Source organism: Ruditapes philippinarum, unplaced genomic scaffold, assembly GCF_026571515.1.
Source record: "Ruditapes philippinarum isolate M1 unplaced genomic scaffold, ASM2657151v2 ctg1064_1_1_1_1, whole genome shotgun sequence".
Lineage (NCBI taxonomy): Eukaryota > Metazoa > Mollusca > Bivalvia > Venerida > Veneridae > Ruditapes > Ruditapes philippinarum.
The window spans coordinates 166676-185086 of NW_026854044.1; the positions used below are offsets into that span (position 1 = coordinate 166676).

An 18411-nucleotide genomic window follows, 5' to 3' on the forward strand; every position below is an offset into this window, starting at 1 on the left:
GTGATGCGTGTATGTGGTCGCACGGTCACTTTCCTTCCAACATGTCCTCGATGCGTGTATGTGGTCGCACGGTCGAAAATAAATCACTAACTAAATGAGATTTTGATATTTATGTTACATATAATATATGCCTAATGTCTTACTTACTCTTAATAAGGAGTTTGATACTTTTAAGAGTTTTAAGAGTTTGTTAATCCTAAACAGTAAAACAAGAACTAGTTATAACTTATTTGCTCCAAGATACGATTAGTAGGACTTTAAAATCCTAATAGGAAAAAAATAATCACGACTTACTGAGCATTTTTTTTCTTCAAAAAAACATGCAAGTCATTAACAGCAATAATAAGACAATTAGAACTGTAAGTATTAAGTAGGAGTTCTTCTTAGCAGCGCAAAGGGCGTAAGTCATAAAGAAATAAACACATTATTATGAGTTTCTCCTATTAAATCATTGAATGGATTTTTTAAAAAGAACTATCTATTTAGGATAACTAATTAGGAATGTGTACAATCCAGTAAGCACTAACTTACACCAAAACAAAGTGGCCAGACACAGTTTCGTGCATTTTACCTTTTCTTATCATGAAATGGTTATTGAGGGCGATTATGCGTTGACTAAAAAGCAGGCATCACACAGATAAGTTAACACTTCTAACTTCCTCTCGCAGAAGATTTACGGCTTGGCGGATAATATACTTAAATAACCTAGCCCGTTTTCGGGACTGTTACTTCAACTGGGGACCAGCCGTCAGTGTCCTGACTAAAGCCGAGTGGAGTGGCCCTACGATGGTGTGCTAGCATGCGTAAGCCCATAGCTTGTAAGGCAGGTCCTTTGTTTGACATCAACATCCCTTTAAAGGGCTACCTCTGTCATTTTTGTCTCAGGTTATTGTACATTTAGACTTTCAATAACCGCCGCACAATGACCTCCTTTTGGCTCAAAATTCATATTGTTGGCTAATACTCAGTGGAAAATGCATGGACATAAATTATCACCACTTTGTGCTTCAAAATTAACTCTTTAAGGGCATAACTGGTGATATGTGCGGGTTCCGTACTCGACAGCGAAAGCTGCTCGGGCGGATGGACCCACATAGACTACATACATAAATACCGACAAGTTGTCAAAAGGCAGTGACACTGACACTGTAGTAGTCATATGGGGATATCCCGAAAGCTGTCAGTTTTTAACTTGCTCAAATATTTTATAATATGGGGAAAATAGTAAAAACAAACCCGATAGTATCCGCAGTCAATGGACAGTATGTTAATAGCAGTAGAATTGACATTATTTGAGTAACAAGAATATAACAACCAAGTTAATAATATACAAGCAGTAATCAGCAAATTTCAGATTTCAGTCATCACTTCAGCAACCTGTCGTCACTTTTACCTGTATTACAGTGCGGTAAGGTCAACACTTATGTATGTTGAATTACATAGACATTACCTTTCCAATGTTTACAGATTTATGTAAATTGGCTAACGTGTTATCCATTTGCTTCACTGAGATAATACATAGTCACTGGTTGACCTTGTTTGCACAAAAGAACACATGGTTCTGTTTGTGATACTGTTTGTGAGCAGTTGACCTAGCAATGAATGGAAAAGGTGTGGCTAAATCATCCGCTATGAAAAACCGGAAAGGTTCACATTTCTGTTGAAAATCGACTATGAGACTGTGAAAACAACCTTATTTTTCCATTTTATAAATTGATGTAATTTATTGCACTTGCAGGTAAAGTATAGTTTCCAATGATTCAATAATTAATTAAACTTTTGGTAACTTCGTCTTTAGTTCGTCTTTAAGGCTTTCTTAAGGCCTTAAAGTGTCCAGCCTCATATTAGCTTAATCCGTGGAAACACAAAGAGAACGGTTTGAGATGGTTAAGCGATCTATGCGATAATTTTGTGAATATATTGAGAGAAATTTAGTCGCACGAATTTTTTTCGACATGTTGAAAATTGAAGCGACAAAAAAACGAAATCTTGCGACTTGTGCGTAAAGGTTAAGTGCTTTCGGTACGTTTTTGGAACTATCTCGCGAATGCCGTTCGCAAGTTTGTCGCTCACATTCGCAGCAACACAACGATTTTAATAAATATAGAATATTTCCGATTGTTTCTCTTGTTTAAAGGAAAACTGTCATCAATCTGTTCTATATTCCGTTCGTTATGAAATGTTAGATTAACCTTAAAGGCACATTATGTCCAGAAAAAATCGCCTTCTTTAGAAAGTGTAAACATGCGTTTTTAACGTTAAAATGATAGTTTAGGAGCATGATAGTAGCACTGAATGTGAAATTATTTGTCACAAGAGTAGCGTAGTATACAATGTAGTGTTTTGAGGTAATTGGTCAATGAGTAACGTTTTATAAACAATAACAAAACAACAGAACTGAAAAGCATACGAGAGAAAAAAATCTGAGGCATATTGAACCTTTAAAACACCTGATTAGAATATTTTCGAAAACCCAATGTGTCAAGGTATAGTTTTTTTTAAATTATCATATAAATTCAATCGTGAAAAGAACCAATCAAAAAGGATAATATGTTCAATACGAATTCGTGTAATGATAAATGTTTGTTTTACAATTATTATATAAATTTGGAATTCAGTACAAACAAAATACAATGTACATGAAATCGTTTCACTATTCTCCGACCATAAACCGTCTTATTTTCTTCACTCTCTCAGTTTTAGGGACTTCCCCAGATATCCATGCCCCTTTCATAGCGTACTTTGAAGCTGGTGGCTTCTTTCCATACACCTCGGCCACCTCACGTATCAAACTAGGATAATTTCCACAGCATAGACCAATATATTGAACACCAAGAGTTTTGGCCTCTTCAGCAAACTTTCGAATGTCCTCCCGTGAATTTCGGGCTTGATCTAAATTGTGAGGGTATAAGTATTTTCCTGTAATAAGAGTGGGAGAAATATGTAATGTAAGAATATATTGGGTATCAAAATATAAAGTTCCATGATATGTATGAACACATCCGTAAATGTCTATAAATTCCTACTGCAGTTTGAACAATTTTATCAATGAATTCTACTTGAGACGTACTATTGGGAAAGACAGTAGATCAGGGTAAATCAATTACAGACTGGCACATGTATGTAACATTATCATAAAAATTTGGATGGGTGACTTTCAGTGATTATGTTTTCACTATTTCATATGATTTAAACTTGATATTGAGTTTTATTCATATTGAGTTATTCAAATCTGGGCGTTACCCTACACATGTCCTTTTGGTATTGAAGGTTCCCATAACTTTTCGTTGAATTTCATCTAGTAGTTGCAGAGAAGTAGTGCGGAAACGCTTATTGCTCTATATGCATACTGCATTACTATAATCGAGGGCCATAACTTGTGAGGTAAAGGGTCTGACCGGAAGAAGGCGACGATATGCGCATCTCCTCTTGGTATTGAAGGTTCCCAAAAAGTTTCGTTAAATTCCAGGCAGTAGTTGCAAAGAGGTAACGCGGAAATAATTATAGCACTTTATGCATACTGCATAACTAATCAAGGGCCATAACTCTGAGTTGAAGGGTCTGACGATATGTTCATCTCCTCTTGGTATTGAAGGTTTTCATAAAGTTACGTTGAATTCCGGCCAGAGAACTAGCGCGGAAACGAAATTCGGACACACAGATGGACGGGCGGATGGACGGAGGGACAACACCAAAACAATATCCCCCTCCAGATTCCATCGGAGGGGGATAAAAATTTCGAACCCTCGGATAATTCGAGTCACGGAAAACTCAAACTTATTAGCGTAAAACCCATGCATTTAAATCGTCGATGTTCGACTTTATATGCCATTGAAAATGGAGGATAAGTATAAGGTGGTCCCTGTCTCCACTAACCTTTTCCCCGACTATTGTTTATTAAAATGCAAAAGATCTACACTTCATTTGTGTCCGAAATTGAATGTGTTGAGGCAAGTATTAAAAGTTATCTGTAGGCTAGATTTGTAATATCCTTTTAATAACAACCAATGTGTTAGAGAAAATACTAATTTCTAATGTATCTACAATACATACATTTCAATGGAAATGATGCACATTCAAAACATAATTGTCTTATTCATTTGTTGACATCACTTACCTGTATTCTGGTCTTTTAGAGCATAGAAAGTTTTCTCGTTGTCTGTGGTTTTGTATGGCACAGGTATTGCGGCTAAAGGGCCCTGTATATTGGCAAAATTTCCTCGTTTAATTTGAGCTTATGACAATGAAAATTTAGCTTTACAGTACCTTTAAGTTTAAACTTTTCTTTGAGTCAGAATATATATCTGTATTTTATATATATTAGTACTGTTATCAATGTTTAAAATATAGTTAGGCATAAAAATGTGTGTAGATTTCAAGTCCAGGAAATAAAAGTTATTTACACGCTTTCAGAAATTTATGACAAACTTTCCTTAAAATTTAATGTAACGTTTAGATCAAACCCTATAAAGTTCGTTATATTTGAGTAAAATATACATACCCGAGTCAAAAATATTCCACAATGTTTTGTAGAGAGAAAAAAGTCAATATATACCTTGCAAACTTCCCTGACTTTTTTAAGAAGTGACATCATCATATCTGGACCACGTGAGCAATTTAAACCAACCACAGCTGCGCCCTGATCTTCCAGACGCTTGAGTGCTTCAGGGATAGGAATATCATCCGTTGTATAGTCCGGAATATGTGCCGCCATTGTGATCACCGCTGGACAACCTGAAGTCACATGGTACGTTTATAAAAATCGCTAAAATTGCACATAATTATGCATGTAGAAGTTTTATGGCATGTCATGGAATGACACGAAAATGTCACATCGAAGGTTCCGTAATCACCTCCATACGAACACATCTGCGGATATATCTAGATTCAAAATGTCGCCGTTTTTGTGTTTAAATGTTGAATTCTGCTAAAGCTGGTGCTATGTGTAACTTGCACTTCCAGTACTGCCCGAGCCTGCGACATTTTCAATATTGTCGTTCTGAGCGTTCTTTAGGGATTCTGTTTCTCTCTACTTTATCAATCAACCATCTAAATATGGGAAATGGCAACATTTTTGTATGGGTCATATATAAATTATCTTCAGATACAACAGCAACAACAGTAACAACAACAACATTATTAATGTCATCACCATATTCGTCACATTTACATTCACAAAATCAAAATCACTATCATCATTATCTCATAACGCGAAGCTCAATAGGAAAAAAATATTGGAATTGTGACCCAGGTGGCGCAGGTTTGATTTTCGGACTAATAGACATTTCTCATTGACAATAAGGGTTTAATGGTGATTTGCCTCTCACCACTGATTCAGTAATTGGTCACTTGCGGATCTCTATTACAATGCATACATGTACATTATTGCTATTTAATTATACAAAATGTATCAATGCGAGATATGTCTAATGCCTGTTATATATGCCGCTATAGTTTATTATGTAAATATGTTATAGCTAATATTGTCATGTTATTAATGAACTGAGTATGAAATAAACTTGTAAACTTGAGAAATTGGTTTGTTTTCCAGGAAATAAATAATTAGGTTCACCGACCACAGAAATTTTGTCAAAAAAAGTGTTGAATGGGCGTAAAAGCAAACAAACAAGCAAGCAAACAAACAAAAACTATTGCATGATGATACGCGACTTTTCCACACACCAAACATGTTTCTAAGTAAATACAATAAATACCATTTCCATATTCCTTTATAGCCCTCAAGGCGAGTTCTGCTTCACCAAAAGCATCGAATGTTTCCCCGATTATGTAATCTACGCCTCCCTCAACACACCAAATCACTTGCTCCTAAAATTATACAGTACAATACAAAATGTAACTTTAAAATGTTATTGAAATAGGTTCATTTTTTTACAATTTTGTCGAATTTAAGCTGAAAGCATCAGTTAATAAATGTGTAAAACAATTTCGTCGACTTAAAAACTATACATTCTATAGTTTCATTAACCCTATAAACAGTATTGTTGTAAATCTCATTAAATATTGTTCAAATGAAAACATCGACTTCTACTTTTAAATTTTTGAACTCATTGATTTTCTATTGATGTGCGGATAACCCAAAGGCAGGGTTTCTCATGCAGACAGAAATTGTTCCTTCGATTTCACCACAATAAGGTTGCAGAATTTAAGGCATATTAAACTCATTATCAAACAGTTGTCTTGACACCAAAATAAGAACGGGACTCGATATGAAACACATTTAATTAACAAAATGTACCTATTTCCTTTTTTAGTAAAGTAATTTTCAAAATGCAGCTTTAATAATATGTAAAGAATATAAAACATATCGGTACAAACTTGAATTACTAAAGGCTTCTATTTAACTAAGGGTAACTGATATACAGTCTAAAGATTGCTGTGAAGCTCTGATTTCTTGTCAAATCGCTATTATAGTTCTCTAATGTAGCTACATTATATAACAGTATTTTACTAATCTCATGTGTCGTTACCTTGAACATTTCATATATTTTTTGATGACTGTCCTTGTCGTCTTTAGAGTATAAAGGTGTGTTAGACAGCCCTCCTGCCAACAGTTTACCGTACTTGTTAGCAACTCTCCGTGCAATACTAAGGGCATCCCTGTTAAGCTTTTCGAGTTCGTCTTCGCGTCCTTGCATCTTCATGTACTCACGATGACCAAAATACTGCCAATGTATAAATATATAAACTAGCAACAAAAAGCACGGGATACTTACAAAATAGACGTCTTCTTGCATCGTCCATGGGAATGCCTAAATCTAACAATTTCTGTCTATTATACACTGTACTAAATAACGTTTGTTACGTCTATCATGGTAATACTACACCTGGTGCATATCCATATAGTTAGCTACTAAATGCGAAATCTACTGAGACGGTACCTTCTTTACACTTTCTAGTGTGGCGTTGTATACTTGTTTTTAACATTACAAACCTAATTCTATCAGTCGAACATTCTCTGGATTAGTGTCCGTCGCCGATTTGTTTTCAAAAGCGAATCACCTTTGCATGTGAAAAGAGAGTACCGTTTAAGTAGAATTCGCAAAGAGGGTACCAATATAGATGTGTACCATGTTACATGTGCCCAAGAAAAGTAGGTCTAAGACTATCTGAGACGCAATAAAGAAAAAAATCAAACTTATTGAGCTGTTTAAATAGTTTAATGTATTTTTAGTTACGTCTTACTATTACATAGACACGTTACGTGTGATACAGATAAATTAAATGATATTATTGAACATGTCTAGCTAAGACTGGGATAGACAAACCTAATTCTTCTTTCAACTAAATTTTGTAGAAACATTTAAAGATTATGAAAACGTATTTACAGTAAATGCTTCAATGACGTCACTTCCCGCAAGTGCAAACTCTTCATGCAGCGTTTCGACTTCATCCGGTTTTTCTAGAACAACAACCGGAACTTGAGAGCCGAACTGTGCAAAGCCACGTCTTTCGATTTCCCAAAGGTATCCTTCCGCTATAACAATTGTTTCGCCGTCTTTTAGGCGTTCTAGAAGTCCTTTGGAATAAAAACTCAATAAATTATAGGTCTGAGAGACCAAAAACATTTAAGAGTACATGTATATAATATTTGGTACATTTAAATTGGGATAACCTGCCATAGTGTTAAACAATACATGTATTTAGCACGACTTTGTGATTTTATTTGAGATTGCCAACTAGCTGTATTACTTAAATTAAATGACATCAACCTTTTGATATTCTGTTTCGGAACTGACAAATAAAACAATCGAAAGAATTAAGGGTCATATATTTAGGTTCAGACCCTTTGTTTAACATCTTCTATGACAGTTCTGTCTGAAGTCATTGGCCTTACATCTGTTTTACTTACGTACGTACGTACAAAAGACAGAAAGAAAGAAAGAAATTAAGAAAGAGAGAAATTAATGGGACATGCTAAATATCTATACTTACACATTTGGTTGAAAAGATTGATCTTCAATCTTACACTACCTTTATTGCAAAGATCGGAAGTAACACGTGATTGTAAGCGCAAGACCGGGTGCACATTGCATTGTGCAGGCTCGCAAGACAAGATACAGGGAAATCGTGTATCTACTGTGTAATTATACAAAATTATCAGAATCTTGTCTGTCTTTCTATTAACGTTTTGGTGTACATCCTATTCAAATTATTCGAATTAAATAATAGAATTATACTAAAGTAACCCACCTTTCATAGCTGAACTGCTCTGCGATTTAACTTTGATTGTTTATCCCTTTCCAAAGTCTTCTTCTGAATTAAATAGTGATGTTTCTTTTTTGGTATACCAAACATTTATCAATTACAATTTTTATATATTTAATGTGTACAAATTAATGCGCGAGGGCTTCCGAACCTTATATACATTTGAATGATGTGTATACTCACACCAAAACTTGAATGACCTTCAAGTGCTTAATATAGAAACATCAGTACGGGACACAATCTAGAACAATGCAATACATTTGAAGTATAAGTTTATCTGCATGTTAACAAATAGGACAAGATACAATTTATTTATGTATTAAACAAATGATGAAACTAAACTTTATGATGTAATTAAACAGTTTGTCATCATGTGACGTCAGCAAAACAGGACAGTTTCAAAAATTGTTTAACTCGAATGCTCTTCTATGGGCTGTTCAAATCATTAGTTATACGTCAATACTCATATAACCAATTTATAGCCAATTTAATATAATAACCAAATATGTTTAAATGCATGAAAAACGTTACGTTTCATTCATCTCAGTACAATGAAAACGCTAGGTAATTTAACTCCATTTTCGAATGAGTACATAACATACGTTAAAGTGATTACGTGACGTCATATTGCCGGTGACAATAAATAAGACTTCTAAATCATTAATAGTACCGAGACGTGTTGTTAAATGTGTGACCATCAAAGTGTTTACATTTAACCTTTTGTATGTCATATGAAAAATTAACGTTTGCTCTTTAAAACTTATTATTTCTCACCAAATATAAGCTATGTATTTGATAGGCTAAACAAATGTAGTCTTTTCTTTATGAAATGTAATCTTTATCTAAAAATTTATCTCAATTGTCATCTAGTACAAGGAGGGCCTTTTTCATAAAATAGTGCATGTACTGTAAATCGGAACTCCTTGTGTTTGAAATATTTAGTCAATACTGTACAGTAAGGTTGTATTTGATTTTGAATTGTAGTTTAAGATTACAGACAGACCAACATCAAGTCGTTTTGACGGTTTTTCGCTTGCTGAAAAAATGACAAGCCAATATCACGTGTTTTTTCGTAGGTCGCGTGGCGCGTTGTCAATAGCAACAAGAACATGATAACTACCAACCTTGGTCGGTTAGTACTACATATGTTCATGATTGATAAACTTTAGATGAAAATGCTCATTAAATAAATGGCCAATAATTGAATTATGAATGATTTTCATTTTAAATATCATTCTATTAATTAAATTTGATAATTTAATATATGTTTTTGACATAATATTCTTTATTCTAGCCATTCTTTAATTCGTGAAATATTAACATCACCAAATCACCAGAGTTTACATCATTATTATTATCGTCGCTCTGCTAAATTTACACGTCATCTTTTAACATGACACGTATTTCGGATGGTTGATTTTAGATATAAATACCGGGAGCTCCGTACTTGTTTAGCTATCTTCTACCCAGGCAATCTGATAAATCTTCATACTAATGGCTACTAACAGTAAGTTAACAAAAGTTCTTTTAACATTTTTAGCTGTTCAGGATAAGAAAATGAATTGACTTTATTACATGTATTATAAAGGTCAAAAGGTATATGTATAGATACTAGACTGGTCGTATGCAAATAAAATATATGTTGAATATATCAAATAGTGTTGATATGAGATAAAATATATTTCTCTATACATTTTTGTATATGTTTGTAGGTGTTTATGTACATACGTTCTTGGGTAACATCGGTAAATATAGGACATATAAATACAATTTTAGTCCGGTATATCATGTTTTTAAATAACATATAAAACTAAAACGTCGTAAAAATATAAGTTCGTCTGCACCCAGAGTGGAGCAGTATGTTTAAGCGCAATGTTTAATAGTTAACGATGTTTAAATGATGATAACCTTATTTGTCTATTCCAGTTAGTTTTTAGCTCACCTGAGCATATGCACAGGGTGAGCTATTATAGGATCACTCTTCGTCCGTCGTCTGTCGTCCGTCGTCCGTCGTACGTTGTCCGTTCACACTTTTCAAACGACATCTCCTCTGAATCCATAAGGCAGATCATAATGAAACTTCACAGGGATGTTCCTTGTGTGAAGCCTTAACAAAGTTGTTCAAAGAATTCCATTCCATGCAGAACTCTGGTTGCCATGACAACCAAAAGAAAAAACTTTAAACATCTTCTTCTAAAAACCCCAAAGAGCTAGAGCTTAGATATTTGGCATGAAACATCTTCTTATGAGTGTCTACCAAGATTGTTCAAATAAAATCCCTGGGATCAAAATTGGCCCCGCCCCAGGGGGTCATTGATTTTCCCTATATGCATATAGTAAAAACTTAAAGAAATCTTCTTTTAAAGAACCCAAAGAGCTAGAGCTAAGATATTAAGCATGAAACATCTTCTCATGAGTGTCTACCAAGATTGTTCAAATAAAAACCCTGGGGTCAAAATTGGCCCCGCCCCAGGGGGTCATCGATTTCCCCTTTATGCATATTGTAAAAACTTAAAAAATCTTCTTCTAAAAAATCCAAAGAGCTAGAGCTTAGATATTTGGCATGAAACATGTTCTAATGGATGTCTACCAAGTTTGTTCAAATAAAAGCCATGGGGTCAAAATTGGCCCCGCCCCAGGGGATCATTGATTTTCCCTATATGCATATAGTAAAAACTTAAAAAAAAATTCTTTTAAAGAACCCAAAAAGCTAGAGCTAAGATATTTAGCATGAAACATCTTCTAATGGGTGTCTATCAAGTGTGTTCAAATAAAAGCCCTGGGGTCAAAATTGGCCCCGCCCCAGGGGGTCATTGATTTTCCCTAGATGCATATAGTAAAAACATAAAAAAATCTTCTTTTAAAGAACCCAAAAAGCTAGAGCTAAGATATTAAGCACGAAACATCTTCTAATGAGTGTCTACCAAGATTGTTCAAATAAAAGCCCTGGGGTCAAAATTGGCCCCGCCCCAGGGGGTCATTGATTTTCTCTATATGCATATAGTAAAAACTTAAACAATTTTCTTTTAAAGAACCCAAAGAGCTAGAGCTAAGATATTTAGCATGAAACATCTTCTAATGGGTGTCTACCAAGTTTGTGCAAATAAAAGCCCTGGGGTCAAAATTGGCCCCGCCCCAGGGGGTCATTGATTTTCCCTATATGCATATAGTAAAACCTTTAAAAAATCTTCTTTTAAAGAACCCAAAGAGCTAGAGCTAAGATATTTAGCATGAAACATCTTCTAATGGGTTTCTACCAAGTTTGTTCAAATAAAAGCCCTGAGGTCAAAATTGGCCCCGCCCCAGGGGGTCATTGATTTTCCCTATATGCATATAGTAAAAACTTAATAATCTTCTTCTAAAAAACCCAAAGAGCTAGAGCTTAGATATTTGGCATGAAACATATTCTAATGGATGTCTACCAAGTTTGTTCTAATAAAAGCCCTGGGGTCAAAATTGGCCCCGCCCGGGCTGACATTGATTTTCCTTATATGTGTATAGCAAAAACTTAAAAGTCTTCTTTGAAAAACTTGAATAGCTAAGCATGAAACATTTTCTAGTAAGTGTCTACAAAGATTGTTGAAATAAAAGCCCTTGGGTCAAAACTGGCCCTGCCCCAGGTGTGTCATTGTTTTTAACTATATGTGTAAAGAAAAAAACTTGACCAGCTAGACCTTAGATGTTAAGCATGAAATATCTTCTAATGGGTGTCTACCAAGTTTGTTCAAAGTTTGTTTGTGGGGTTTAAACTGGCCCCGCTCCGGGGGCCTATATACAGGTGAGCGACTTCAGGGCCATCATGGCCCTCTTGTTTTTATGTCACACAGGTTTTTTCGTTCTTGTCGTCTAAGTAAATATGATAAATATTCCACCATATGTATTAATGTACAAAGTCATGTGCTTTTTCAAATGGCAGCAGGATATTTTTTTAAACAGGCATCGGACTTCTAAAATTTAGTGGTGCGTAACCGCTAAGTGGATTTTTAAAAAGCCTACAATTTACAAATTATTTACTGCCGTTGAGGGTAACTGGTGTTTGTTTTTTTCTGTTTGCTTATACTCGTCTAATGAAAAGTTGTAGATGAAGTAACGTAATTGAGTATAGGTTAAAGTTTATTAGTACGTATTTACAAAGTTAAATTGGTCAGGCACGGCACAGCCGCGCGACAAATTTAATTTTGTAAATACGTACCATTTTAGCTAGTGTTTTAAATTATTTTTATAAACAGTCGATTTACGAGAAGTAAATGTGTTACGATTAATTTGAAATACTGTAATCCTATTGGGCAAAAAATAATTTCAAACATATTACGGGCCTGTGCCGTGAAATCGTTTCATATTTTTATATTTTACTTGACTTCATGTGAAGAGAATTGCGTGTAACTCTATATTTTTTAGTGAGCCACGTTCAGTAGACCATGTAGACAAGAAATGTTTGAATCTTATTATTGTTAAGCCTTAATTAATCATTACATTGTTTTTTTGCAAGAACTACTTGATCGTTTGAAGGACGGCGGAAGTATTGTTATTGCGGAAGGATATGTTTGGGAGCTGGAAAGACGAGGTTTTGTTAAGATTGGAAGTCAGATACCGGAAGTGGTATTAGAGAAACCAGACGAAGTAGAACTTCTCCATGAAGAGTTTTGTCTGGCCGGAAGTGACGTTGTCGAAGCCTTTACAGTATAGTTTAATATTGTTTAATAATCTAAACATCTTAAATAAAAAAAGATAATTTACGTATAAAAGTATATGTTTCAAAACACGTTTGTCATGTTTAATAGTTCTTTATTGGAACGACGCCTTTACAATTTGATTTGATATGATATGCATGTAGTAAAGCAGTTTCTCAAAGCGCGCTCTATGAAAAATTTACAAAAAGTTATGAATTAGAATTTAATCTAAAAAAAAGCCATCAGGAACTCGAAAATAAACCGGAAGAAGATATAAAATTTTAAAACACCACAGTACCACACTAAGGTGCTTTATTTAAACATGCTTGCTTTACCGAAATGCTTAACTCCAATAACTTCTGTACATCTCAAAGCAAAGGAACAGTACAAATTACCTTAGGAATTAGTTCATGATCAATTACAACGAAATTCACCTGCACTTTCCGGGAATCGAACTAGCGCCATTCGATTCACAGTCCAACGCTCTTTACCTATTTAACAAACCGGAAGGTGGCTTACAACAAAGTCATATAATTATACATGTATTCGTTAGCAGTCACATGTAATCTAAATATCCTCTTCATCATTTCAGTATTATGCCCACCGTGCATATATGCGAAGGTTTGGTCGCGAAGGAGATCTCGAAAGGTTGAACAGAAATGCAATGAAAATTGCGAGAAAAGTTGCAAGCAGGCATAATAAACTTGTCGCAGGAGGACTTTCAAATACACCCTTATACAAGAAAAATGACACGGAAAGTCACAAGGAAATATATGAAATGTTCAAGGTATAACTTATATTATGACATAGAAATACTTTTATTGGCTTATAAGCCCATAATGACATACAATGTTACATTGGTAATGGTAAGTTTAAAAATCGTACTCTGTAAAATCAAATCGAGCTACAACAATGGAAATGGAGGGTCTTTCAAAAAAGTTCTATTTGAAAGACCCCGGAGAATGCGACTGAAAAACCAATACATTATAAAGATTAATAATTTTTGTCAGTAAACTGACTGATTTGCAAATAAAATCAAGGGAAACAACCTGTAACTTACTAAAAAATTTAAGCAGTATACAGTGCTCTCCCTTAGATATCAATTTTTACGCCAATTGCATGTTACAGGAACAGGTGACATGGTTTGTTGAAGAAGGGGCTGACTATATAATAGGAGAGACGTTTGATTCTCTAGGTGAAGCCGAAATAGCACTCAAAGTAATCAAAGAACATGGAAAAGGTTGAACATTATGAAAATACTATTGATATATGTTAAAACATGTTATGTATGTCATTGTATTTTATTTTGTAAAAATGGCTCTTAATTTTAAATCATCCTGATAATGTAGACGAATGAACTTAGAGGATACACTCAGTAATAAAGATCATTGGCAGGTAATAAACGCTTGATTGCATATATATTACCCGGGCTATACTTGGCGAGGGATATATGGCAAACAACTGAATTTTTATAGTGAATATATGATACTGCAAATTCCTTTTACTTGAGTAAAAAAGAATTAAATTGAAAGCAGTCGTGTGTATGAATACAAACTTCACGATTATCCAATGAAAAGCAAGGTTACAACCGAGCAGTATTATAAATTTTGAATTAACGTTACGATTATCCGATGAAAAGCGAAGTTATATTATAAACATTGTATAAAACTGTAAAAACATGTCTTCACGTGAATAACCGTCTTTAATATCATGATTTGAGTCAACACACATGATGTGACCCCTGATGTGGCATATCTTTCAAAACAAATATCAAAAATGAATGACTTTTGCTATTATGGACAGGGAGAATTTTTACATGTAAGGTATAATTTGTGTCTTTGCGTTTGTTTACCCTAGCCACCGGAAAGAGACCCTATGGGAGAGCAAATAAGGTGTAATTAACTGTTTGTATAATTAAAAGGTTGTCCGGCAGTGATTACAATGGCGGCATATTTCCCTGACCAAACAACAGACAACGTTCCGTTCCCAGAAGCGTTAAAGCGCCTAGAAGATCAGGGCGCCGCTGTGGTTGGTCTAAATTGTTCACGTGGACCCGAAACTATGCTTCCGCTTCTAAAAGAAGTTAGAAAAGTTTGTAAGGTAATTCAATTGTACCTTGATTGTAATTCGTTTTAGGTAAGGTATTCTTGTTTCTACAAAAAAAAATTGAAATGAATGACTAACCACATTATAGCACATGTAATCAAAGCGGTAATCTTTCAGAAACCATTATGACATAATAATCTTCTTAAAAGTGAAACACTTTTATACATTTTACTTGCAACTGGATAACGGGTGTATGTCGAAATCTTAAACATTGATATATCGTTTGAAAAACACACATCAATTTATCACTGCTGTATTACAATTTTATATTTGGCTCCCTATCTCACACAATTTCTTATGTCGATGATAAAATTGCAAAAGATAGCAAGACCCTCAATAATTTGTTTCCTATATCTAGGGACCACTTGCTGCACTTCCGGTCCCGTATAGAACAACAGAGAAAGAGAAAACATTCTACGCTTTAACAGATCCTGTAACAGGTACGCTTAGGTTTTTATTATACTTTTTTCATACTCAGATATACACATACACAAAAATTAACAGCATGGCGTCTCGTGATAAAGAATACTCATATGCAGGTGAATATTGCTGCAAGGGGCTATTTGACCGCTGTAGTGATGGATTGCTCAACTTTATCTTTACCATCATCAAAATCTCTAGATTTAAACATTTTTGCATTCTTTTCCTTTTGTTTCTGTATAAGATAAAATAAGCTTTTATGGCATAGCCGGTATTCGAGCAAAGGACCCTCGGACCTCCGTTCCACAGCTCGATAGGCTGAGCTGCCTTAACGCTAAAACATTTTCTCCCCTTATAGTAAACGTGACGAACTCATTAATATTTCTAAAGGGGCAGTTTGAAACGATGGAACACATAAATGGAACTGCAAAATTGTGCTTAACGCAGGTTTGTCATTAGTAGCAAAGATACAGTGTACTAAAATTGGTATCTTTTTGCGACGGACGCGCCCTCAGGCGCGTTCAGAGCTAAGTCATCTACACATGGGATTTCGTCGGCTACAATCGCGCAAAGTGTCCTCAACCGATTAACAGCCCAAGAAATAGTACATGAATTTGATCCTTCAAAACTCCCATACTTTGTCGAGATATCTTAAAATCTTCCATATTTAGCCTTTTCAATTTCAAATTAAGTTATCCAAGTTAAAATATGAACGTATATGATTGATAAAAACGTTGTAGTCCCATAGTATTATTGCGCAATATGCAAATTACTGCCGAAACGATTTACTGCTGTCGAAAAAGTAGGGCAGCAAATTATACTATAATAAAGGTGTAAGCTCTGAGTTCCAAGAAATTATTAGTAGGAAATAAATATTTCTACATTATACAAAACATTATTATTAACAAATCAAAAGTTTTTCGTGACTCTAGGATAACTCGCGCATTAATAAAAGAAGAACTATTGTCGTGACTCATACCGCGGGTTTAGCTGAATATTCAGCAGTTATTAATAAATTAGATACAGTACAATGGTTAGTATAAATATCTATTCTTGAAAATGCATGTAAGAAGAGAGTTTTTCAACACTTTACCACCATGTAGTCTTTCATGGTAAGGAAGTTATAATATCAGTTCTACTTCCGATTCTTGTGGTTTGTTTACATATTTTTCTAGGTCACGATATGAGTTAACCTTCGCTATTCTAAAAATAGATTTTGCTTCACCTGTACTGATTTTTGGACAGGCGATTAGGGAGTACACATTATACATGTAATAAACCAGCGGATTACATGCAATACTTTTAGAAATTCTATACAATTGTAAGAAGCAAACAAGTTGAAATGTGAAATTGAAAAGGACAACTAAACACTGTAGTGCTTAAGTGACATTTAAATTAAAATAAAAACGATGTGCTCTGGCCTCTACATCTTTACCTTGTAGATCTAAATAAAAAAAATCTAAAAAATACACTAGATCTATCAATTGCTGATGATTTTAACCAAAAATATTTTTAATGAGACATATCCAAGTGAAATAAAAATACAAATGACTTATATTTTATTGTCTATATGCCCACTATGATATAACACGAAGCAATTCTAAATAGCATTCTCACATGTATAATGTATTATGCTTGAAGTTTATTTGCATGGTTTTATTTTAGAAATATTTCGTTGACAGTATTTTTTTTCTATTTACATATCATTTCTTGGAATAAATCGATAAGGACACTGATTTACAAGTTTGACCAGGGTTTTTAGGCATAAATTTCATTCTGTATTTAAGTGCTTGAAAGTAGAAAATCTGAATTATATCAGTTTGGGACAAAAAAAATATATTGCTCTACAAATCTCGAACTTGTATGGAACAAATTTTCTCTGTTATATATTTTGTGTGTTTTTTTTTTTTTGTTTTTTTTTTGTTTGTTTGTTTTTTTTTTCTAAAAATAGCCTTAATGTCTCTCCGGTTGCATGTATGCAGCACTTTGATTTATTTTTTATTTTTATTTTGTTCGTTAGGAGCAGACGTTTACACTCGAAATCTCGATGTAGTTAGGAGTTCACGAGATGAGATCCGGAAGTTCGCCGAGGATGTGAAGGCCATTGGTGTACAATACATTGGTCTGTGCTGCGGGGCTTACCCAAGCTTAATCAGGGAGGTTGCAGAGGTTTATGGGAAGAATCCACCGGCATCCAAATATGCGATGGATCTTACGAAAGGTCCATACACGCTAGGTGCCAACCCGACAGCTGAAATGTTGAAACTGAGAAAGTATAAAACGGGGAAATAATTGTCAATGTAAAAGTAAAATCCCATGACAATAGGATTAAAATAATGACATTTCTTTCATAAAGAGTTAATGTATGCATTTTATTGCCATATATTATGTGCATGACATATATGTTGTTTTTCTAGAAAATAAAAGTAGCAATTAAATTACATCCTGGATAAATCCTGTTCGTAAGAAATTATTGGTCCTTTTTAAAGTTAAAAGTACATGTACATGCAAAAATGTTGCATTTGGAATATAGAAACAGTAAGCTGTCGTTATGAGCTTAGATGAAAGCTGTGTTTGTGTGTGCGTGAGTGTGTGCTCCGGTTTACCTACCCTGGCGAGGTCAGTGTGCCAACGTAGCCAGTGCACCTACACTGTGAGGGAGAAAAAAAGTGCTACCTCGGAACTTTAACCGTTCCTATTTCTTAGTCATATTGCATTGTATTAGGTTTAGGAGTCTTAAGATTGTATAGACATAAGTTTTAGTTTAGGTTTAGGAACGCATTCGGGTAAGTTTAGGGTAAGTGTTAAGGTAACAGTAAGAAGTCAGTTGAACAAAGAACAAAAATGTTAGTTGATATAGAAAGCATTTTTTTTTTCGAGAAAAAAGCTAACAAACTGTCTAAATAATTTACACTGAAATGGTAATTTGTACTTGTGTAACATTTGAAATTCATTCCTTCAACTTTCGATCAACATAGAAAACTCAATG

The 18411-nt window shown here is 34.4% G+C and overlaps 2 protein-coding genes across 2 annotated transcripts; one reads left to right on the forward strand and one right to left on the reverse strand.

The window, feature by feature from the left end:
* Positions 1 to 1243: 1243 nt before the first annotated feature.
* On the reverse strand, positions 1244 to 8401 carry LOC132738770 (betaine--homocysteine S-methyltransferase 1-like). The gene is made up of 7 exons (XM_060726363.1): positions 8212 to 8401; positions 7347 to 7537; positions 6489 to 6683; positions 5715 to 5826; positions 4556 to 4734; positions 4118 to 4199; positions 1244 to 2919 (listed from the first exon to the last, which is right to left on the reverse strand). The coding sequence occupies exons 1-7, from the start codon at positions 8216 to 8218 to the stop codon at positions 2654 to 2656; spliced, it is 1032 nt and encodes a 343-aa protein (XP_060582346.1). The 5' UTR covers positions 8219 to 8401; the 3' UTR covers positions 1244 to 2653.
* Positions 8402 to 9575: 1174 nt separating this feature from the next.
* LOC132738771 (betaine--homocysteine S-methyltransferase 1-like) lies at positions 9576 to 17876 on the forward strand. The gene is made up of 7 exons (XM_060726364.1): positions 9576 to 9733; positions 12716 to 12906; positions 13489 to 13683; positions 14025 to 14136; positions 14818 to 14996; positions 15361 to 15442; positions 17443 to 17876. Exons 1-7 carry the CDS (start codon positions 9721 to 9723, stop codon positions 17712 to 17714), a joined length of 1044 nt encoding a protein of 347 aa, XP_060582347.1. The 5' UTR covers positions 9576 to 9720; the 3' UTR covers positions 17715 to 17876.
* Positions 17877 to 18411: the final 535 nt, after the last annotated feature.

What these genes read in the sequence shown, in the direction of transcription:
- LOC132738770 (XM_060726363.1), bottom strand. An exon ending in AAATATATGAAATGTTCAAG is followed by an intron (nt 5,827 to 6,488) that starts GTAACGACACAT and finishes GTATAATTTTAG; the next exon opens with GAGCAAGTGATTTGGTGTGT. An exon ending in TATAAAGGAATATGGAAATG is followed by an intron (nt 4,735 to 5,714) that starts GTATTTATTGTA and finishes ATGTGACTTCAG; the next exon opens with GTTGTCCAGCGGTGATCACA.
- LOC132738771 (XM_060726364.1), top strand. An exon ending in ACGTTGTCGAAGCCTTTACA is followed by an intron (nt 12,907 to 13,488) that starts GTATAGTTTAAT and finishes TCATCATTTCAG; the next exon opens with TATTATGCCCACCGTGCATA. An exon ending in TTTAACAGATCCTGTAACAG is followed by an intron (nt 15,443 to 17,442) that starts GTACGCTTAGGT and finishes TTTGTTCGTTAG; the next exon opens with GAGCAGACGTTTACACTCGA.